Source organism: Paroedura picta, chromosome 3 (assembly GCF_049243985.1).
Source record: "Paroedura picta isolate Pp20150507F chromosome 3, Ppicta_v3.0, whole genome shotgun sequence".
NCBI classification, from domain to species: domain Eukaryota; kingdom Metazoa; phylum Chordata; class Lepidosauria; order Squamata; family Gekkonidae; genus Paroedura; species Paroedura picta.
In genome coordinates this window covers 169495631-169520045 of record NC_135371.1, presented here as the reverse complement: position 1 = coordinate 169520045, position 24415 = coordinate 169495631, and the positions used below count along the sequence as shown (strand labels likewise).

The following is a 24415-nucleotide window of genomic DNA, read 5'->3' as shown; positions in this document are numbered from 1 at the left end:
ACAGGTTGTCTACCCCTGCACTATATGATGATAGAGCCTCTTGTGGCGCAGAGTGGTAAAGCAGCAGAAATGCTGTCTAAAGCTGTCTGCCCATGAGGCTGGGAGTTCGATTCCAGCAGGCGGCTCAAGGTTAACTCAGCCTTCCATCCTTCCGAGGTGGGTAAAATGAGTACCCAACTTGCTGCTGGGGGGTAAAACGGTAATGACTGGGGAAGGCACTGGCAAGGCCACCCAGTATTGAGTCTGCCATGAAAACGCTGGAGGGCGTCACCCCAAGGGTCAGACATGACTCGGTGCTTGCACAGGGGATACCTTTACCTTTATATGATGATGCCCATAGTGCAGACGGGAACACTGAGGCCCAATGATTTGCATTCATGCAGTCCACTGCTACGCATGTTTACTTGGAAGTAAACTGTGTTATATTCAGTGAGTCTGATTTCCAGATAGGTACATTTAGGACTGCAGCATCGACCACTAACAAGGGAATTCTCAGCCCCGCCTAAACTTGCCACCTTAAATATATCCAGATTTCTTTGTGGGTCCTGCGAATCTCCCCCCTTTCTCTTTGCTCCCCAAATATAAGGGATCTATTTACTGTCTTCTGGGAACCCAAATGTTCTTGGCTGCTGCCCCATCGATGCATAATTAGCCAGCCCGAGGAATGACGGCAACATACCCCCTTCCCAGAAAGAGGGCAGGCAGCGGGGAGAGGACGCTGAAGTCACAGCCTACCATCATCCCCAAAATCATCCCCTTGCCCCTCCCCCCCATACATCATGACATCATCTGCGTCCCCGGCCCACCCCAACAGAGCAGTGATCTCCATCTGGGCGGCCTCCTGCCTCCCCATTGGCTGGGCGGAACTGCCCATCATCCCTGAAAGTAGGCGGGCCCCACAGCGCTCTCCCTATACCCCCCCCTGCCCAAAATCTGAGACTTCACAGAGCGTGACAGAAGGCAGCAGGAGTTGGATTCCGAACCCCAGCGAGAGAGACATCATCGAAGGCCAGCTTGGCTGCAGGCAAAGCAGAGGGTGAGTGAGCCTGGGTACCACATTCCAGCGCTTGGGATGCGGTTGCCGGGGGAGACGGGATGCAGGAGGTGGGAGGGGGGAAGCAGCTAGGCGGAAAGTTTCCCTGGTTTCCTCTCACCCGCTGTACTGACCTAATTCCTCAGCACCCCTCCGTCATCTTTCCAGCCCGTTGGGGACTTTCTTCTTTCCTTTTCCCGTCCTCCCATCCCTTTGGGATCTGCACCCCTCCCCCCTTCCCATTCCTGATCCAAGGATACAGTCTGGGTGTTTCTGGCTCCTAATACACCTTCTCAGAGCCCCTGAGGTCCCATTCCTCGCATGAAACTGGTGGAAACAAGGTAGGAGTTCCAGCCTGCTTTACATGCCAGCCCTGCTAGGACATGAAATCAGATCAAACCCTCAGGAATAACCGATTTCCGTCAGAAGAGAAAAGAGGTCGTGGCAGGGGTGGGGGGGAGTGTCGTAGGGGTAATTTTAGTCACTCTCCCATGCGTGACAGACACTGCTCGATCTGGATTGAGGCAATCTGGATTCGGTCCGAGCACCAAAGTGGGAAGGGGGCTAGGCAAACATGATTTGGGACCTTGATCAAAGCCATCAAGGTTGGGTGGGAACCTAGGAGGTTTCAATCCTTCAAAGGGTCCCATCTGGTACAACTTTCCTTGCAGAGATGCCTGCTCGGAAGAAAGCCCCATTGTGTTCAGTGGGGCTTACTCCCGTGTAAACGAGCATAGTGCCGCAGCCACGCTTGATATAACAAACAGCTGCATTTTGACTTAATTTTCACCCAAACCTGTCCTCCCCGCCCACTGCCAACGGGATCAGGGCTGCGTAGCCCATGCAGAAGCCGTCAAAAGAAGCCCCTGGTTTCATTCCAAGTGCATTAGAATTAAGTGTGCAGCCTCGGTGTGCGCTGAAGTGCACCGAAATTTAACAGGTAGCATTTGAACTCTGCCGTCTTGTACGCCTCGGTTAATGCAACGGCACACCCTCACCCACCACGGACTCTAATAGCACTAAGGGAAGAAGTGTCTGAGTTGTGCTTTACGGTAGAAATTCAGTCATAGAAGCAATTTTTATGGGAGAAAGAAAGCTGTCGGCCTGGGCAGAATTTCCGAAGTTGGGTCAAACTCTGCAAGATTTGCAGGGATCGCTTCGAGGAGGACCTGCTATTAGGCCAGGAAGGAATTTTCCTCCAGCCCAGATTGGCCCATAGATCTTGGACTTAGTTTGCCTTCCTCTGGGCATAGAGCCAGGGTCACTGGAGGAGTGGGCGGGGGTAGCTGTGAATTCCCTGCATTGTTCAGGGGGTTGGACTAGATGACCCTCAGGGTACCTTCCAGTTCCATGTTTCTATGAGGTATAAAATAGTAGACAGGACTTCTCAGCTGTGTCCCAGAGGCTACAAGAAAACACAGGTCCTGTGAAGGACTGTGGCCATCCCCTACATGGTTCATCCCCTACAGTGGTTCTCAACCTGGGGGTCGGGTCACCTTTGGGGGTCGAATGACCCTTTCACAGGGGTTGTGGTAGGGGAAGCAGTGCTGCCGAGGGGGGGGGATGCCATCCACACAACAGCCTTGCGGGGTAGATTGAGAGAGAGCGTTTTTCTGTCAGGAGCGGCGGAAAAGAGCGAGATCGGCATGGTGGGACCAGAGGCAGAACTGAACTGAGAAACCCCAGAGGAAAAAAAAAACAATTTACACACAATCCTGAACAATGGATCTTCACGCCATGGGTCAGTTGTGGTTTAATTTCTGTGAAAGAACACTTGCCTAATTATATGGCTGGGGGTCACCACAACATGAGGAACTGGATTAAAGGGTCGCGGCATTAGGAAGGCTGAGAACCACTGGCCTACCTTGTTCCCTAGCTCTGAAAGAGGATGGAAGTCAAAACCCATCGACTGGGCAGGACTGACGGTGTCCTTAACTTCTGTGGCCCTCACCGGAGCCCCCTCCCGTATGTCTTATCTCTGTTCCGTCCTCTAATAGTGCAGGATTGGAACTAATTTCACATTAGAGAAGTCACCTCGCAGGCCATGAAGGGCAAAACCGGCGCTTAGCTAAGGACTCGCTTTTATCAGGATGAATTCATCCGCTTCAAAGGAAACAAACAAGCAAACAAGCGTGACCTATCTAGTGGGTTTTCTGTTGAGCTTTCTCAACGGGTGGCCAAGGACGATGACCCCTGGGCCGCCCAGCAGCAACCTGCTCCTTTAACCCTCTCTTTTGGGTTTCATGGAATTAGACCATCTGGTCAAATCTTCCTCGATTCGGCATCAGTTTCCGACCGAGTGCCCCTTTCCTCCTCCCGGTCACAATGTGACAGATCTCTCTAGGCCAGGGGTAGTCAAACTGCGGCCCTCCAGATGTCCATGGACTACAATTCCCAGGAGCCCCCTGCCAGCGTTTGCTGGCAGGGGGCTCCTGGGAATTGTAGTCCGTGGACATCTGGAGGGCCGCAGTTTGACTACCCCTGCTCTAGGCTTTCTCAACTAGGGGTTCATGAAACCCTGGGGTTTCTTGACGGCCCCGGAACGGTTTCCCCAGTGGGTGGGAGTTAATTAATTTTCGATACATGTTTAAAATTTGTTAAATATTTATGGGGTGATAGGCCCATATGTGGTCACGTCAACCGATTCCCCCCCCCCCAAAAAAATGGCCAGTGATTTATTTATTTATTTATTTAGAGAGCCAGCTTGGTGTAGTGGTTAGGAGTGCGGACTTCTAATCTGGCGAGCCGGGTTCAATTCTGCACTGCCCCACATGCAGCCAGCTGGGTGACCTTGGGCTAGTCACTGCCCTGATAAAGCTGTTCTGACCAGGCAGTGATATCAGGGCTCTCCTAGCCTCACCTACTTCACAGGATGTCTGTTGTGGAGAAAGGAAAGGGAAGGCAATTGGACGCCACTTTGAGATTCCTTCGGGTAGAGTAAAGTGGCATACAAGAACCAACTCTTCTCCTTCAGTAATCTCAGGGCTCTCTCAGCCTCCCCTCCCTCACAGGGTGTCTGTTGTGGGGAGAGGAAAGGGAAGGCAATTGGAAGCCGCTTTGAGACTCCTTCGGGTAGAAAAAAGTGGCATATAAGAACCAAATTCTTCTAGATTTTTATACCGCCCTTCCATACGGCTCTGGGCAGTTTATACAAAACATCATGGGGTAATTACATGGAACATCATAACAAATATAACAATCATAACATAACATATAACATTTCAACTAGGATATTTCAACAGAACATTGTTCAACCAAGATAGCAACTTTAACAGAACCCTTAGGTAGGTCATATTTAGCCGTGTAAAGGGGGGACCAGCAGATGTCAGGGGGGGACCAGCAGATGTTGTTGGGTCAGTCAGCCTCAAGCTAATGACCTGGAGGGGAGGGGGCCTGAGTGGGCATGTCCACAGCTCTGCTTCCCAACCTTATTCTGCATGATGGCGCCACTTCTGGGGTTCCTCGAAGCCTGAAGAATATTTCAGGGGGTTCTCAACATTAAAAGAATTGAGAAACACTGCCCTACGCCCTTGTTTGGGGGAAGTTCCATTTCAAGGTCTCCGTTCCATTAGAGAAGACCACCCGTGTCTCGTGGATACATCAGAAAGGTTGCGGGAAAGATGGAGCTGAGGAGGCCGGATCCAGGAGGGAAAGTTGAAAAGCAGGCATCCAAGTTGGGCTTCAGGGGGAGGGGGGATTGACGAACAAACAACGCCTTTGGGGAGGGAGGGGAGATGCGTGTGGAAGAGGAGATCCATACTCCCCGAGACCACCTAGGGGCCAGCCAGAGAGAGGAGGCTCAAATAGAAAAATGCGAGGAAAAGAGCAAGAAGAACTTTCCCCGCTGTGAAAATCAATCGCTATTGGATAAATAGCTACCCAGAAAGGTTGAAGATGGAATTAAGAGGTGACTAACAATCATTAAGGAGGTGGAACAACGTCTCCGTGAAGGAAGCTTAAAGAGGTTAGAACTCTTTTAGTTTGGAGAAATGACAATTGGAGGGGTGACATGAGAGGGGCTTGCAACAATTATGCCTGGGATAGAGAAGGTCGGGAGAGAAGTCCTTTTCTCCCTCCCTCGCAAGGCGAGAACTTGTGGGCGTTCCATGAAAGAGCGGTAGGCTTTGAACAGATACAAGGAAGAAGCACTTCTTCTCAAGGACACGTGGGAGTCACTGCTTTAGAAAGGGGTGGCAGCTACAAGCATAGATTCGAGAGGGGATTGGAGAAAAATCTGGAGCAGAGGTGGGTGTTAGCCATAAGGTATAGATGGAATGCTCTACCTGAGGCAGTGATGTATTCTTGGTGCTTGGGGGGCCACAGTGGGAGGGCTTCTGGAGTTCTGGCCCTGCTGGAAGAGACCTCCTGGTGGCACCTTGGGTTTGGCCACTGTGTGACACAGAGTGTTGGACTGGATGGGTCATTGGCCTGACCCAACATGGCTTCTCTTATGTTCTTAAGAGCAGAGTTCCATGAGTGACCACAATATACAGACCAAACACTCTGGAGCAGTGAAGCTCCAGAGTTCTTGGTGCTTAAAAGGGCCACAGTACCAGGGCTTCCTGAGTTCTCACCCCACTGGTGGATTTCCTGATGGGCTCTTTTTAAGTCATTGGTGGCCGTCTTGATGGCCTCTGGGTTATGGCCATTGTTGACCCAGAGCGTTGGACTGGATGGGCCATTGGCTTGGTCCAACATGGCTTCTCTTATCTTAAAGTCATTGGTGGACCTCCGATGGCCCCTGTGTTTGGGCCACTGTGTGACACAGAGCGTTGGACTGGATGGGCCCTTGGCCTGACCCAACATGGCTTCTCTTATGTTCTTAAAGGCACTGGTGGACCTCCTGGTAGCACCTGGGTTTGGGCCACTGTGTGACACAGAGCGTTGGACTGGATGGGCCCTTGGCCTGACCCAACATGGCTTCTCTTATGTTCTTAAAGGCACTGGTGGACCTCCTGGTGGCATCTGGGCTTGGGCCACTGTGTGACACAGAGTGTTGGACTGGATGGGCCTTTGGCCTGATCCAATATGGCGTTTCATATGTTCTTAAAGCCGCTGGAGGACCTCCTGGTGGCACCTGGGTTTGGGCCACTGTGTGACTCTGAATGATGGTCTGGGTGGGCCATTGGCCTGAACCCAATATGGTTTCTCTGATGTCCTAATGAATTGTTTCCGGAGCAATACAGACTACGTGAATCCCTGAAGTAGCAACAGCCAGCCCAGTTCTATGAGGAGCGCCACCGTTTAATCTCTGAAGCAATTGAGTATAATGTTCTGCTTATTGTTTTAATGCATCCCCCTCCCCTGCCACCCCTGCACAGTTGATTACCCAAGTCAGTTCTCCGCTTTGTTCTCATTCTGCGTGACACCGTTTTTATCTCTTTATTAGGATCCTCGCTGGGAGTCCTTCTAGCCGAAGGGCTCCAGGCAAAGGCGATTGTTCGCAAATAAACAAGAAATCATTGTGCAGCCCCAACAATGAGATGCTGTTGAAAATAAAATCAGTCAATCGGCACTAAAAGACCAACCGGGACAGTCAATGCTCGCGGGGATAAATTGGGAGCCACAGCAAGTGTCCAGGGCAGCTGGAGGTCAAATCCAGCCCCCATTTTGTCTTCACCACGAACTTACTAGAGAGGCTGGGCTAAGAGAACAGGACCAGCGCAAGGTTCATGGCACTGTGCAGATTTGAACTCGGGTTTCTAGAACCTAGTCCGATATTCTAACAACTCCACTCATTCCCTTATTAATGGATCCAGAGTTATACCTTGCTTTTCACCCTAACGGATATGTAAAGCGGCTTACAATGTTATTCGCCACTCGTCCATGTCATCTTCAGAACAACTTTGAGTTGCCAACTCTGGGTTTGGAAATACCTGGAGATTGGTAGGGTGAAGTCGGAGGAAGGCGGGGTCTGGGGAAGAGAAAGGACTTTAGTGGGTTATAACGCCATTGACTCCGCCTTCCCACCTTCTACGGCAGCCGTCTTCTCCAGGGGAACCGATCTCTGCCACCTGGAGTCAGTTGTAATTCTGGTCTCCAGGTGGGACCTGGGGATCTCCAAGAATTATAGGTCATCTCCAGCGAGATCAGTTCCCCCGGAGAAAATGGATGCTTTCAAAGGTGTGGCATTCCGGGGGATCCCCAGGTCCCACCTGGGGACAGGTATCCTAGAATCTTGGCCTGGAGGCTTGGAGGCGGAGACTGAGGAGGGTGGAGCTTGGGGAGGAGGAAAACTTCACTAGGGTACAATGCCATGCAGTCCCCCCTCCAAAAGGAGCCACTTTCTCCAGAGGAACTGATCTCTGTAGTCTGGGGGTGAGCTGGAATTCCAGGGGATCCCCAGGCCCCACCTGGAGCCTGGCATCCCTGACCCTCAGTGGGGTCCAAGGCCACAGAGTCCCCCCTCCCAAGCAGCCCTTTCCTCCAGGGGAACTGATCTCTGCAGTCTGGAGAGGAGCTGGAATTCCAGGGGATCCCCAGGCCCCACCTGGAGGCTGGCATCCCTGACCCTCAGTGGGGTCCAAGGCCACAGAGTCCCCCTCCCAAGCAGCCCTTTTCTCCAGGGGAACTGATCTCTGCAGTCTGGAGAGGAGCTGGAATTCCAGGGGATCCCCAGGCCCCACCTGGAGGCTGGCATCCCTATACCAGGACTTCAGTGGGACATAATACCCATGGAGTCCACTTTCAAAACCAGTAATTTCAGGGGATCCCCAGGTCCTATCTGGAGCCTGGACTCTACCACCCTCCCAAGCAGCCCTTTCCTCCAGGGGAACTGATCTCTGCAGTCTGGAGAGGAGCTGGAATTCCGGTGGATCCCCAGGCCCCACCTGGAGGCTGGCATCCCTGACCCTCAGTGGGGTCCAAGGCCACAGAGTCCCCCCTCCCAAGCAGCCCTTTCCTCCAGGGGAACTGAGCTCTGCAGTCTGGAGAGGAGCTGCCATTCCAGGGGATCCCCAGGCCCCACCTGGAGGCGGGCATCCCTGGCCCTCAGTGGGGTCCAAGGCCCCAGAGTCCCTACCCCAAAGCAGCCCTTTTCTCCAGGGGAACTAATTTCCGTGGTCTGAAGATCAGCTGGAATTCCAAGGGCTCCCCAGGCCCCAACTTGAGGTAGCAACCCTAATTCAGAATCGGGGAAAGCTGAGGTCAACGAGGAATTGTAGCCGCCTTTCCCAGAAATTTCTTTAAAATCATATTGGTCGGTTTAGCTAAGATCTCTCCAGTATGGTGTTGTGGTTAAAAATGTTGAACTAGTATCTAGGAGACCCAGGTTCGAATCCGCATGTGTGCCTTGGAATCTTGCTGGATGACCCTCCTCTCTCTCTCTCTCTCTCTCTCTCTCCTACCTCACAGGTTTGTTGTGAGGAGAGAAGGGAAGAGAGGACAATGCTGGAAGTCGCTTTGGGACCCCATTGGGGAGAAAGGTGGGGTATGGTTGAATTAAATACACGAATTAAATTAAATATCCACTCCCTTGTTCACCACAATGGGCCCAAGGGAGACAACACAGCCAGAACAATAAACCAATAATACAGAGATCGTATCAACAAATACAATCCGATACTATGAAATTCATCTTCTCCAGCCCCTCAAATCCTTCCATTTGGGTTTGTTTTAAGTTGTCACCCTTTGAACTAAGAGAGCTTATGCAAGAATAAAAGCTGTTCACATGCCACTGAACTCCTATTGACTTGACACGGGTATTGGTCCAGGGATCCACTGGGCTTTGCAAATATCCCCCAGAATTCCCCATCTCTCAGGAATTGTTCTGAATCATTGGCTTTTAGATTCCCCACCCACCACCAGGAGGGGGAGCAGCAAAAGGCAGCTTTGAAAAATTGGAGGAGGAGAGGGACTGAACAGCTTTCGCTGATGTGGGGTTATTGCTTTCCGCTGCAGATCCCAAATCCTTCCAGACATACCCTCCAGTGACCTTACTGTTTAAGCTCAGAAATGTCTCCCGGCAGCTGTTCTTCCTGTGGATTAGCATCAGGGCAAATCTGGTCCGAAACATCAAGTCTCATGACTGGGCAGTGAAATCTCTGGACTGCGATCAGTTTAAGATCAGTCAAACAGACCCCATTTACCTATCGGTCGTCATGTTTCCTCCTTGTCGGCCTTTTTCCACAAGGAAGGATCGACCCCACCCCACCCCCTGCCAAGTTAAGGCAACTGCATAAGCTTTTAAAGAAGAGAGGTGAACAGAGGTGGGTTTGCCATTGCCTGCCTCTTTGCACCCCCCCCCAAAATTGAAACAGAAAACGTTCTGTACTGGATTAGGGAAGCTCACAGCAGGGAGGAAAGCGGTGGTCACCAAGCTGAACTACCTTTCCTGAACTGGCAAGGGAGCAGGGAGGCGGGTGAAGTCCAGCCGGCATTAGTGCTTTATTTCTTCTCTTTTGACTCCCGAGCTAGCAGCAGCTTCTCAGAGAATGAGGCAAATCTCTGCTGAGGGAAGTGTGGGGTTCTGGAGTGCAGTCACTTGAAAACAGGGAGGGAAGCCTTGCAACTGGGAACCAGGAAGTCTTTAAACTGACGCCCTGACCAATCAGGGAAGATTGCTTTGCTACATCAGCCTGCAGGGAAAGGTGGATCAATCATGCATGTTGCGGACAGACAAACAGAAAGACAGAGACAGAAATGCATTTCTCGCCTCACTCAATTGCAGTTTCACAGCAGGACTGAAGTGTGTGGGGGGGGTGGAATCCTGAGCAAGGGCCACAATTGGCCCTCAGTGGGGGACAGTCCACCAATAGGAAAAAGGCAGTCCGGTTTCGTCAGCAGTTGCTGGGCACATCCCCCAGACTGCAGGGCATACTGGTTCACCGTCCTTGATCACAAGTTCCTTTTTATGTGGGGAAGTCAATTCAGATTGCAATTGCATTTTTAAATTTTATATTTGTGTTGTGTGCCTTGTCAAGGAAGGGAGGCATATGTCATAAATGACTAGAAGAAGAAGAAGAAAGATGCAGGCAGGTAGCCAGGTTGGTCTGAAGCAACAGATGAGAGTTTGAGTCCAGGGGCACTTTAAAGACCCACAAGGTCTAATTCTGGGTAGAAGTGTTTGTGTCCGAGCACACTTCTTCAGATAGAATAATCCGGGTGCGTTCAAACACACAAGATGTGTGTGCGCTCACGAAAGCTTATACCAGCAGTTCTCAACCTTACCTTCGCAGCGACCCCATTTGGCGGCCACTGGTGCGGTGGCGGCAGCGCACGCGTGGTGTGCAACAGGTGGCGTGCATGCGCATGCGCGCAACAATTGAGGCAGTGTGGAGGCAGCCACTGCCATGGCTCCGCCCGCCTCTGCCTGCTGCCCACCGCCACCGCTGCCCGCCACCCACTGCCGCGGCGGGCAACCTGATGACCCCTGGAAAGGGGCCAGGCGGACCCCCATTTGGGTCCCGACCCCAAGGTTGAGAACCACTGGCTTATACCCAGAATGAAACTTTGCTGGTCTTTAAAGTGGCCCTGGACTCAAAACCAAAAGTTTGTCATCGCTGTTGCCCAAGTCAGAGACGAGCGGAAATATTATTAATTTATTGATTTATTGATTTATTGATTTATTGATTTATTGATTTATTAATTTAATTTGTTAATTTGTTAATTTATTAATTTATTAATTTATTAATTAATTTGCTTAGACTTGTATGCCACCACTCCCAGCAAGCTGGCTCGTGGCAGTTCACAGAAAAAAATAATAAAACCCTATGCAACAAGTCACATCATAAAACATCTCTTAAAACAGTTGGAAAAATAACAAGGAAACTGCCAATTGTCCCTGCCCGGGCCAGGCATGCTCAGGACTGGGCAGACGTCCAGCAAATGAATGTCCAGAAACGTTCGTCCAATGAGAGCGGACGTCCACACAAAGGCAGCAGCCCAGCACGCAGAGGCACGGGCATGTCAATACCTTCAATGCGCAAGTGGACGTTTGGAGAGGCGCATTATGCGCAGAAAGCGAGATTCTAAATCCTTAAAAAAAAAAGAGAGGCAAAGAACAAGATATAAAGATGAACAAGCATGACGGGAGCTCTGAAATGCCTCCTGCATTACACCCCAGAACAAGCCCTTGAATTGCGCAAGGTCAAAACACCTGGATAGCAACGGCCGCGCTGTCGTGTAGAACAAGGTACCCTACCATGGCAACACAAAAGCAGCCACAGAAGAGAAATTGGCGGGTTTATCATTTCTTTTTCAGTATGAGTGGCACAAAATAACGTGCAGCGATTCTGGTGGCTTAAGTTCGGAAAGGTGGAAGCTTGGCCACTTTTCCTGAAATGTCGCGGACATTCAAGGACCCACTGGCTTTCAAGGAATATACTCACATCCTTCTTTACCCTATTCTGGTGATCTGGATGTCTTGGTATGGGGAGGGGACTGTGGCTCAGTGGTAGAGCATCAGCTGGGCATTCAGAAGCTCTGAGCTTTGAGCCCTGGTATCTTCAGTGGAAAAGACTATGGGGAATATTGAGGGCCATTCCGCACCCGATAAATATAGTGAAATGCTCACCTTGTGCAGATGCAGATTTTTCTGGCGTTTTGCACAACGTCGCCAACATCCAGTGTCCAAGCAGCAAACCGGTAGCTACAGCCTCCATTTTAAAGCGCTAGCTGGGGGAATCGCATAAAGTAGATTCCCCAACCTAAAAAGCACAAGCTACAGGAGAGCAACCAGCAGGCTACATGCTAAGAAAATGTGTGGAGCTGAAGTAGTGCTATCTCCGTCTCCAATGCCTGCCCTTGCACCCGCCTCCCTCTCCCTTCTCCCCAGGACATGTTTTTTTTTAAGCAAACTGCATGGAGCAACAAATAGGCGTTCAATCATGCAGGCAAAAAAAAAAAAAAACCCTCCCCCCTCCCAGTTAAAAAAGAAAGCATTTCTCTCTAAAGCCTCCCCCCTGAATCGGAAATGAGATTAATTTTTAAAGGATTCAAGGTTTATGATTCCACAGGGGGTGGCATCATAAAAAGCACTATGCATCTATGATTAGATGCATAGGCATTTCAATGGAGAAGTTCTACTTTAAAAACAATTAGCTGGCATTGCGGGCCCTTTAAAACTTTGCAAAAGGTGATTGGCTGCCTGTCTTGATTGACAGGTGAAAGAGAGTCACGTGTAAAGCACATTGCTCTCTTCTGACATCTGAAGCAGGCATGCAGAGTGCAAGAAGGCGGCAGATGAAAGCGAGAGAGCCAGAAGGTGAGGAATGGCCTAACCACTCCCCTGACAATACTGGACCATAGGTTGAGAAATATGCAATTTTTGAGATAGAAAGACAAAGGCCTTGTCGTTCGAGTCATGGAGCAGAAGAGAGGATTTCGGCCAGGGGTAGCCTCCCCAACTGCCTTAGCATGCCCCAAATTCCCTGTCCTGTACACTCACAGAAACACAACACCCCTATCTTCCTTTGTGCTCGGTTACACATGCTAATAAGCCCAGAGCAAACGGATGCCCACACGCCACTGGACCCTGCCCATGACATGTACACAAAGCCAGCGCCGTGCTAGCCCCCATTAAACAAGCTCAATTCGTACAGTCGCACCGCCCGATCTGTTTTGCTAGAAGAGGGTCAGCTAAGGGACTGGATTGATGGGGAAGTGAAAATCAATTATTCAGGAGCCCCAATTAATATTCATAAGCCTCCGGCACCAAACTGTCAGAGGCGCAGAGGGGAAACGAGAACAAGCATCCACGTGGCAGAGAGGCAGCCCTTGCCTACAGCCCCCGGAGCTGTGCCAATTACGGCGTCCTGTCCCTTTAATGAAGACAGCGGAAGGGACAGCTGAAGCTTTCCATAGCCGGGAGGTGAATCGGGTCTGCTTGACCCAATATTAAAGAGACGGGACATTTTTCGCCAGGGCAGTTGGCAACCCTAGCCCCCAAAGGCCACCCCTTAAGTCCCAATCCATGAAGCCAGATTCTTGTAAGAGTGGGCCAAGTGTGACAGATACCTGGAGATTTGGGGGGAGTGGAGCTTGTGGGTGGTGGAGTTTGGGGACGGGGAGGGACTTCAGTGGGGTATAATGCCAGAAAACCCACCTCCCAGAGCAGTCATTTTCTCCAAGAAGACCTGTCTCTATCTCCCAAACATCAATCGCCATCCCAGGCCATCTCCAGCCACCAGCTGGAGGGAGAGCCGGCGTGGTTAAAGAGCAGAAGCCTGGAGAACCAGGCCTGATTCCCTTGCTCTTCCTCCACCTGCAGCCAGCTGGGTGCCCTTGGGCCAGTCGCGGTTCTCTTAGAGCTGTTCTCACAGAGCAGTTCTCTGAGAGCTCTCTCACCCTCACGATGCCCAGCTTCCACATGCTCTGGGCACCGGGCAATAACTGTCCTGTTGGCCTTTGATTCAAGTGGGTCGCAGTGTTGTTCTGAAGCTGCCGAATAAAGATTGACTCTAGTAGAAACTTTAAGACTAATGAAGTTTAAGATTCCTTCAAGAATTTTAAAAAAACAGATGCAAAGAACCAGCTCTTCTTCATTATCCAAGCACTAACCAGGGTTGATCCTGCTTAACTTTTAAGACCGGACGAAATTGTAGACCCGTAATAGGGTGTTGTTTACTTCCCCGCCACTAGAAACCCACACTGCATATTTCCACACGTAAAAGGATGGGGTATTATTCCCCACGCCAGTTCGAAGGTCTCCTCTTCACCCCTGGCTGATCAGCACAGGCAGACATCCCCTAGGGAAAGAAAAAGACTAATCACAAGGTGGGAGGGGGGGGCTGGCTTTGGAGCTGCGAAACATAAGAGCATTTCTAAAAAGACGGGAGAATCCAACCGCAAACCTGCCGGTTGACTCATTCGCTTCGAGGGGACGTGGTGGAGGAGCTTAATTGCGTTCATTACCTTGCAGAAGGCCACGTCTCCGAACCAGAGAGCTGCCAGCCGTTCTGCCAGGCCCACGCTCAGCTGACCCTTTTCCAATGGCTGTGCGTTGGCAATTTTATTTAGGAGGTATTGGAAAGAAGGAGGCGATCCAGCGGGCGCAGTGCTCCTGGCATGAGGCAGGTGCCGTTTGACACATGGCAGAGTTATGGGGAAGCTGCTGCCAAAACCCCCTTGCCTCCGATCCTTCTCCGCAAGAGCTGTGTTTTGCTTTCGCATCTGGTCCACTCTGGCTATCAGAAGCCAAGGCTTTGTGCTCGATAAGGGCAGGCCATTACCGGACAACGAAAGGCAAGCACAATAGTGGGTGGAGAGGCTCGATCTCTTACTTAAAGGGATAGATCGGCCTTCCGACCCATCTGATCACAGCGCTTTGTTTGGTTGATGGTCGTTGAAGGCAACACACCGGATGCTTTTAGCATGCACAGAGGCACACCGGTGGAGCAAATCAACTGGGAAAGAGGCTGAGGAAAGGCAATTTCCTGATTCTGGAAGGAGGCACCTATCTGAAAACTTTTAAATCAGATTAGTTACCTCTTAAGCCAGTGAGTGGCCTTCGAAAGCCAAGACTCAGCCTTCAAGCGATCCAAGGGCTGCAACTCAAGGGTAGAGCATCTGCTTGGCATGCAGATGGTCCCTGGCATCTCCAGTTAAAAGGAGCAGGCAGTATGTAGTGAGAAACACCTTGACCCTGGCTCAGTGGTAGAGCATCTGCTTGCCAGGCAGAAGGTCCCAGGTTCAATCCCCAGCATCTCCTGCTAAAATGGTTAAGATAGTAAGTGATGGGAAAGACCTTGACCTGAGACCATGGCTCAGGGGTAGAGCAATATCTTGGCAATTTCTTGGCATGCAGAAGGTCCCAGGTTCAATCCCCGGCATCTCCAGTTAGAAGGACCAGGCCAGAGGGGATGGGAAAGACTTTGGTCTGAGGCCCTGGCTCAGTGGCAGAGCCTCTGCATGGCATGCAGAAGGTCCCAGGTTCAATCCCTGGCATCTCCAGTCAAAAGGGATCAGACAGTGGACAACGTGAAAGACTTATGGGTACTCTGGGCTGCCAAGAGACAAATCAGTGGGTTCTAGACCAAATCAAGCTAAAATGACTAAATAGAGCCTATTGTAGTTTGGCCACAGTATGAGAAGACAACAGCACCTAGAAAAGGACAATAAAGGCACACAAGACAGTAAACGGTCCCCGTAATGACCAGTCCCTGGGCAGCAAGAAACCTAGAGGCAAGACCTCAGAAGTTAGAAGGGAGGCTGGGAGTCCTGACCCTCCCAACATGCAGTTTTGTGACCCTTCTTTCCTATTTAAGAGACTATGCACTCAGTTAAACTTGCGTGGTCATATGTAACTGATTGTAACTGGTGAATGAGCTGAGGAAGACTTGCGAAACTGGATTATATCCAGGGTGCTAGTTCTTTTACTCACTCCATTTCTATGATGTTCAAGTGAAGACATTCTTTCATCATATTTTTTACGAATGATCTCCTCGGTCACCTGGAGAACAACTAAAATTGCAGATCTTCAGGTGGCAGTTCAGTGTTGTAGTTATAGAGCAGCAGCTCTACCACCTGGAGAACTGGGTTCAAACATTCCCCACTCTTCCACATGCAGCTGGGCAATCTTGGGCCAATCACAGTTCTCCTAGAGCTGTTCTCACAGAACAGTTCTCTCTGAGCTCTCTCAGCCCCACCTCCCTCACAGGGTGTCTGTTGTGGGGAAGGCAAGGGTAAGCCGCTTTTACAGGAAAGGGTAAGCTGCTTTGAGCCTCCTTCGGGCAGAGAAAAGTGATAGATAAGGTCCAACTCTTCTTCTTCATTAATCTCAGGGCTCTCTCAGTCTCACCCACCTCACAGGGTGTCTGTTGTGGGGAGAGGAAGGGAAGGCGATAGGAAGCCGCTTTGAGACTCCTTCGGGGTATAAGAAAAGCAGCTCTTCTTCAAACATTTTGCGGGGTCTGCAGCAGCGGGCCTCGGCTGCAAGCAGATGTTCCTCCGCACACCCACGCTCACAGCATGGGGAGCACCCATCCAAGAGGACAAGGACAGGATGGGTGTCGTGCCCGTTCTGGATCAACGGCTCCGCCGGAGTGGCCCCCCCTCCCTCCCCTCCCTGATGCCAGGCCTCTTCTCAAGCCCCCCTCGGAGTCTGCAGGCTGCTCCCTTCTTCTCTGCCGCTCTGTGACACATCTCTCTATTTTTAGCTCTCCCCTTCACGACGTTTGGCTGCCGGCTCCGCTCTCGGCCCTCCTTGTGCAAATGAGCTCATGCTCCGCCTCACACGGCAGGATCTGGAGCGCACCACCGTCTGGGCCCGGTGCCAGTTCGGGGACGGCGGAAGGGCAGCGAAGGGGAGCCTCGGCTACTCTGCCCTTGCGGAGGGTCGTCGGTTTTGGCCTCCGGTTGTCGCTTCCCCAGCTGCTGGGGCCGTGAGCAGACTTCAGGGGCACCTTTCTGCTCCTTGAAGCTCCCCCTGAAGTCAAGTCGCTCCTTGCTGGTGGTTTGTGCTGCTCCTGTGGCTGCCACTCTCCAGGTGGGGCCTGGAGAGCTCCCAGAATTCCAGCCGAGCTGCAGAGGGCAGAGACCAAATCCCCTGTCTGCTTTGGAGGGTGGGCTCCATGGCAGGGGTAGCCAAACTGTGACTCTGTAGATGCCCATGGAATACAGGGGCTCATGGGAATTGTAGTCCAAGGGCCTCTGGAGAGCCACAGTATGGCCACACCTACTCTAAGGCAGGGGTAGTCAACCTGTGGTCCTCCAGATATTCATGGACTGCAATTCCCATAAGCCCCTGCCAGCGTTTGCTGGCAGGGGCTCATGGGAATTGTAGTCCATGAACATCTGGAGGACCACAGGTTGACTACCCCTGCTCTAAAGCATTATTCCCCACTGAGGTCTCTCTCCTCCTCAGCCCCTGACTCCGTCCTCCCCAAATCTCTGTGAATTGTCCAGAAATTGCAACCCCGTGTCCCCCCCCCCCATCCCAGCGCTGCAGTTTAAAGAGGCGTCACCCTTCTCCACGACCCTTGGGCCCTGCACTGCACTGGTGGACGGGCGTCCCATTTCCGTAACGCATGCTCTAGACCTGATTTCTCCTCTCTTTCCCCCAGCAAGCCACACACACCCCTTGCGGCAACAGTGCATGGTTGAACAGCCCCAGCTCCCGTGGCCCGGGAGGTCATGTCCTCCCCCCTCCCCACGGGAAATCTATGTCAGGCCCCAGCTGCTCCACAGAGAGGTTTATTTAGGTCATTCGCTACCCAGGAGGCCTTGCTCCCTGCCACTGCCAATGTCTCGCAAATCCCACCCTGCGCAGACGGGACACATCAACAGCCCCGGAGAGATCGGGAATGGGGAAATGCGTACTCTGAAGCCTCTCAAGCAGGGGCGGCCAAACGGTGGCTCTCCAGAGGCCCATGGACTACAATTCCCACGAGCCCCTGCCAGTAGGCAGGGGCTCGTGGGAATTGTAGTCCATGGGCCTCTGGAGAGCCACCGTTTGGCCACCCCTGCAGACGCATCCTCTGGCATCGCCAGTGCTGGTTTAGGAAGTACATGAAGACTGTGAGTTTGGGGGGAAATGTTCCCTCTAATTTTTTCCCCCTACTGAGCCTAGCAGTTCACATCCTGAGCAGAATAGACCTGCTGTCGTCTTTAAAAAGGCAGCGCGAGAATCTCCGTGGGTCCAGATTGCTCCTGAGCGTTTGCGGCCAATTTGTACAGGAGTGCAGCAAACCTGGATGGTGATGATGATGATGAATTAATTAATTAAATTTTTATCCTGCCGCTCCCAGACGAGCTGATCCCAGACAAACAATGTTATTTATTTATTATTTATATATCATTTCAATGTATTGCCCGCCTCTCCCCAAAGGCTCAAGGCGGGTTGCAATGTCTGCATAAAACCCCCATAAAAGGTAAAGGTGTCCCCTGTGCAAGCACCGAGTCATGTCCGACCCTTGGGGTGACGCCCTCCAGCGTTTTCATGGCAGACTCAATACGGGGTGGTTTGCCAGTGCCTTCCCCAGTCATTACCGTTTTACCCCCCAGCAAGCTGGGTACTCATTTTACCGACCTCGGAAGGACGGAAGGCTGAGTCGACCTTGAGCCGGCTGCTGGGATCGAACTCCCAGCCTCGTGGGCAGAGCTTTCAGACTGCATGTCTGCTGCCTTACCACTCTGCGCCACGTGAGTCAACCTACAAGGCTAACTCCGTGTGTGTATAAACCCCCCATAAAACCCCTTAAAACACATGAAATACTAATACCATTCAAAGCCCCATGGCGATAAGATGCTGCGGCAAAAAACTCATCCCAGTTCTAACAATACCCATAATGCCTTCTGGTGGGGAAGGGTGAGCAGAGGGCGTGGATGGAAATCGATACCGCCACTCCTGTAGGCAGGGCCACGATCTTCCTTGCTGCCCGGCCTCAACCGCAGACCTGGCGGAAGCGCTCCGTTTTGCAGGCCCTGCGGAACGCCGAAAGTCAAAAACATAACCTCGTAAATGCAAGCTAAAAACCAGATAAAACAGAAAAACAAAGGCAAGGCTGCTTCCATCAGATCTCAGAAACGAAGGAAGGTCGTCCCTGGCTAACAGTTGGAAGGGCAACCTACAAGGATAACTCCGTGTGTGTATAAATAAAAATCAAGTACACACTGCACATGAGTCGTACGTTCGTCCACTGAGTCGAGCAACAGGGGTCCTCTCTCTGCCCTTCCAGTTTCCACAGCTCCTTCTAAGCCTGGAACCGCTGTGCTCTCAGTAAGGAGGGCATTTATTTGAAACAGCTTCCTTCCTGTCCCCGTAACAGCAGCTTTATGCGCCGTCATTAGCGAGTGATAATTGTTATTTCCGTACAGTGAGAAGCTCCATATGGCGGTTACAGGAAACCAAGCTCCTGCTACAAGCACAGAAGCAAGGCCAGCTGGGAGAAGCAAGGCCAGCTGCTACAAGCGCAGAAGCAAGGCCTATTTCAGATTTCACCCATAAAGTTCTGACCCTGCAGGGGTTAATGTTAGTTCATAAGGTATAGCTCTCTGCAGCTGTGTGGTAGAGAAATTCACTTCTGCTTTCCATGCAAATGGCTGGTGAGCTCACTGACAAGTTAGAAGGTCCTGCCACCCTCTGCGACATCATGGGAGGTCAGGCAGAGTATGAGCAACGATGACTTCCAGGCTTCTGTGACATCACAGCAACGCAGCCAATGACAGAGAAGGGCTCTGCAAACTGTCTTTCTGGCTTTTCATCACGTCACCTTCTTGTGACCTTTTTGTCCAATGAGTAAAGCCAAATCTACTTATTCTGTTTCAATATTATAATTTGTTCATGTCTTTTAAGTGTGTGATGAGTGCCCTAAAAATGGCATCTTCAGACAAATCTCGAGTTCAGATGGGTTATATAAACAGAGGGCTCTGAATTTAATGCTGTGAATGATGGGACTTCTGTACAATTGCACATCTTCTTATCCCACTCGGATTTAAAGTGCAGGGGTTCACGAAGATTTTGGATTCATAAGAACTTGGGGAGATTTGAGAAATGGATTTTGATGAGTATAGTATATAGTGGGTAGACCATCTTTGGAAATCTTTAAACAGAGGCTGGATAGCCATTTGACGGCTGATTCTGTGAAGGCTCAAAGGGGTGGCAGGTGACAGTGGATGGGCGATAGAGATGTGAGTGTCCTGCATAGTGCAGGGGGTTGGACTAGATGACCCAGGAGGTCCCTTCCAACTCTATGATTCTATGATTCTAGACATAAGGGAACCCATATCAGTATGTCCCCTGGATAGACACATGCTGCCAAATTCTACTTCAATCAAAGAATCATGGAGTTGGAAGGGGCCAGACAGGCCATCTAGTCCCACCCCCTGCTCAATGCAGGATCAGCCTAAAGCATCCAGGATAAGTCTCTGTCCAGCCACTGCATAAAGACCACCAGTGAGGGGCAGCTTACTTTAGGCAGTCTATTCCAGGAGATCTCTTTCAACTCTTTGATTCTATGATCCAATGATTCTGTTCCACTGCCAAAGTACTGCGACTCAATTGTCATCCCTTGATATTTAGCTGGTACCATTCTACCTGTGTTTGTTTGTTTGTTTGTTTTCTTTGTTTGCACAGTTGCTCGTCTCGGGGTAGTTTACAAAGTCTAGAAGTTTGAATGATTCATAAGATAAAACCTGGTTTGAAAATCATTATATAAAATTGTATAAACCCACAATTTAACACTGTTGCATCAGTTTTAATCACTGAGGTCAAGATGTTATCCTATAGGGAGGGAGCGGGGGAAGGAAAGGAGGGCAGGAGGGAGGCCCTATATCTGCTGTAGTTTAAACCCATGACTGTGGGTCCTCTCCTCTGCTGCCAACAGGAACCGCTCCCTGCCCTTCTCCAAGTGACATCCTTCCAGATACTTCAAGAAAGCCCTCATGTCCCCTCTCAGCCTCCTATTCTCCAGGCTGAACATCGTGCATGGAATGTCTGGACATGTCAAAACCCCATAGAGATCCCTCTCTTTGCATACCGATCTGATGCCTTTTCTCTTCTCTCTTCCAGGGATGTCCTTGCTCCGCGGACTCCTCTAGATCAATATCGAGCAGATCACAATTGCTCTTCACCTCCCTTAGCTACACCCCAGTCCTCTGGGTGGTCAAAGGGACTCATCAGGGGACAACACAATGTCCCGCTTTCAACTCTGTGTACTGTTGGTCCTGTTCCTGCAGGGGTCGCTGTCTGGAACTCACACCTGTCCCCCGCAATGCGTCTGCGAGACTCGTCCGTGGTTCACCCCCCAGTCGGTCTACCACGAGGCCCGCACGGTGGATTGCAATGACCTGCTGCTGACTCGCGTGCCCGGCAATCTCTCCTCAGACACGCAGGTCCTTCTCCTGCAGAGCAACAAGATATCCAAGGTCAACGGGGAGTTTCAGCACCTGTCCAACCTGACGGAGCTCGACCTGTCACAGAACCACTTCTCCAGAATTAGCGACGCCGGGCTGGCGAACCTCTCCCGCCTCATTACTCTTTACTTGGAGGAAAACCAGGTGGAGGAGCTGCTCGACCACTGCTTGAGTGACCTGGCCTCTCTTGAGGAACTGTACATAAATCACAACCGCATCTCCTCCATTGAGCCCTTGGCGTTTGCCGGTTTGACCAGCCTGCTCCGGCTGCACCTCAACGCCAATCGTCTCCGGGCCATCGACCACCGCTGGTTCCTCTCCCTCCCCAACTTGGAGATCCTGATGATCGGGGAGAACCCCATCTCCCAACTACAAGCCGGTAGCTTCCGGCCCTTGGGGCGGCTTCACAGCCTTGTCTTGGCTGGGATGGAGCTAAGGGAGATCCCCTCGGATGCTTTCCAAGGGTTGGACTACCTGGAGAGTTTGTCTTTCTTTGATAACCACCTGACGCACGTCCCCACCGGGGCCCTGAAAGGTCTGCCTCTCTTGAAGTTCCTAGATCTCAACAAGAACCCTATCGCAGAGATACGGGTGGGGGACTTCCAGGACATGCTACACCTGGAGGAATTAAGCCTCAATGGCATGGAAGAACTGACAGACATTCACAAAGGTGCTTTTGAAAACCTTCCGGAGCTGGCCAAACTCGAACTGTGCAACAACCCACGTCTCTCCTACTTGCACCCCGGCGCGTTCCAAGAGGTGCCTGCTCTTCGCACGTTGCTCGCTAGCAATGCCGCCCTCAGTCTCCTCCCGCTAGGGGTGACAGATGCCTTGCCCGCCTTGGCTGAGCTCAGTCTTTACGGGAACCCCCTGCGCTGCGACTGCCCGGAGCCTTGGCAGCCATTAACCACAGGGGGCATACGGCTGATCGAGTCTCAAAGTACTCTCTGCAGCTCGCCTCCAATGGCTGCCGGGCAACCACTCCAGGAAGCCCTGAAAAATGGCATGGTAGGAGCTTGCTTGCCAGAGATCTCCTCCAAGGGTCTTCCGGAGCAGCTGGAGGTACCCTCGGGCTCGACAGTATCTTTGGATTGCCAAGTCAGCTCAGAACCACCCGCGCACCTCCACTGGATAGCACCCTCTGGGGAAAAAGTAACCACAGGGACAGAGAAACTGCACCTGAGGGTAGGGGGAACCTTAGAGATAGCCTCGATCAGCCCAGGAGACTCCGGACTCTATACTTGCGTGGCATGGAACGGACTGGGGTCTACCAGCCGGAGCGTTGCCGTCGCTGTGATCAGCGAAAGACCCCTCACTCCAGCCCGGCTGCTGGTCCTTGCTAAGAAGGTACAATCGCATTTTGTAGTGGTGGAGTGGATGACGTCCTTCTCAGACGGGCAGGGAAAGGAGAGGGGCGGTGGTGGGTCAGTGACTGCCCAGCCACCTCCTCCTTCGCCGTGGTCCTCAGCGACCATGCGCATCCATAACCCCCACTTGAGCTACACAGCAAGGGTTCCAGTGGGCATCCGGGAATTCAACCTCACCCACTTGCAGCCGGCCACCCGTTATGAGATTTGCCTCACCGTCATGTCTTCCGTCCCCAAGGCCTCAGAGATTGGGGGTTACACCAATGTCCCCCCATCGTTAGCCATCTCCACGGGCTCTTCGGCATCTTCTGTGAGTTCTTTCGGAACCGTCTTCGCCACCACGGGCGCTTCTCCAGGGCCGCTGGTAACTCCCAAAGTATCTTCAGCAACTCCCAGGTTTCGTCTAGCATCCATGCTTTCTGCAGCAACTTCCAAAGGCTCCTTGGCCCCTCCTACGGACCCCTCGACCACCTCCACCTTTACTCCATTCCTTCCGCACCTGCCCCGCACGCAGCGCTCTTGCCTCAACGTCACCACCAAGGAAGCTTCGCTTTCCGTGGAACTGATGGGCGGGTGGGCTGGCGGGGCAGCCCTGGCCGCCGTCACGGGCTCCTTGCTGGCGGCCCTGAGCGCCGTGCTCCTGCTTCTCTACGCCTCGCGGCGGCTCAAGGAGAAAGGGTGCCGCCATTCCCTGAAGAAGTACATGCAGCACGCGGCCGCCATCCCGCTCAACGAGGTCTATCCGCCCCTGATCAGCTTGTGGGACGCTGAGGGGGACCCGCCCACGCCGATGGCGCCGCTCTCACAACTGGCCCCGCCCACATTGACGCCTCCGCCTCCTGCCGCCGTAGGACACGCCCTTCTGCTGTCGCCGCCTGCTAGTCAAATCGATACTTCCAAGACGTATCTATGGCAACAGCCGTGAACAAGATACGAGGCCGCCAGGCCCACGATGCCTCTGGCCCCCAGCCATGGGCAGGAAACCTTCCCACAGATTTTAGGGTATAGGAGTGGGGCCTCCAGGCCTTCCCAAACCATGTCCTTGCCTCCCACCGTACCCCCTTGCACATCCATGCGCACCACCACCTAGAGAGCACCCGTATCGGGGAGGGTGTTTTCAGCCAAGGCCTCACTGTGTAGTTGTAGCCAAACTGGGAGGGGAGTATCCGGTGGATGACAGGGCCCCTGGGACAGTGTAGCCCCTGGGGGGCAGGAAATTAAAAAAATAAAAAGTTTTGAATAAAGTTGTTGAGTTGGAAAACGCTCAGAGTGTGCGGATGTGTTCCTTGGGGACGGAAATAGCCACAGTGGCCAAGAAACTGCCTCACAGAGTAAGGGAATGAATCCATTTTACCTCAGGGTGAACACACATTGCTTATCCAAAACAAACCAAAAAGGTTGAGGCACTGCCCTCTAGTGATCATTTGAGAAATAGCTGGCCAAGTTCTCTTGCATTGACTCACACAAGCAACAAATGTTGTGAGTCCTTAAGATGCTACTGGACTCTTGCTGTCTTCTGCTGCTCCAGAGACTAGCATGGCTTCCCATCTTGATCTTGCTGGGGGGGGGGGGTGTTTTTGTGTGAATTGGGGCAACACCAGGGAAGATCTTGGCATCTGTGCCCTCCAGAGGAACTGGTTGGCCTCTGTGTGAGGCAGGATCCTGGACTAGATGGACCACTGGTCTGACCCAGCAGGGCTTTTCTGAGGTTAAGAAGGTCTTGGTCCCTCTGCCCTGTTGTTGGCCCTCCAGAAGAACTGGTTGGCCACTATGTGAGGCAAGAAGCTGGACTAGATGGACCACTGGTCTGATCCAGCAGGGCTCTTCTGATGTTCTCATTGCCTCAGCCTCTATGCCCTGTTGCTGGCTTCCCAGAGGAACTAGCTGGCCACTGTGTGAGATGAGATGCTGGACTACATGGACCACTGGTCTGATCCAGCAGAGATCTTCTCCTCGGCCTCTCTGCTCTTCATTTGAATGAAGGCAGCCAATTACAAGCCCCACCCACTTTCTGAAAAGCTCAGGGGGCACCAAGGGAAATGTAGGTGGGCACCATGTTGGAGAACCTTACTGTGATCGGCAGTGGTTTTCCAGAATCTCAGTAGAAAGGCTTTCGCATCATCTTATGACCAGCTCCTCTTAACAAGAATGTCAGGGGACTGAACCTGACACTTTCTTAACACATACAAAAATACGTTCTCTCACAGAGCCACAGTTGCACCTC

At 51.9% G+C, this 24415-nt stretch overlaps 1 protein-coding gene across 1 annotated transcript; it reads left to right on the top strand.

Moving 5' to 3' along the window:
- Window positions 1–899: 899 nt before the first annotated feature.
- LOC143833515 (leucine-rich repeat neuronal protein 1-like) lies at window positions 900–24136 on the top strand. Its single transcript, XM_077329424.1, has 2 exons — window positions 900–1036; window positions 20481–24136. Exon 2 carries the CDS (start codon window positions 20603–20605, stop codon window positions 23114–23116), a length of 2514 nt encoding a protein of 837 aa, XP_077185539.1. The 5' UTR covers window positions 900–1036; window positions 20481–20602; the 3' UTR covers window positions 23117–24136.
- The last annotated feature ends 279 nt before the right edge of the window (window positions 24137–24415 follow it).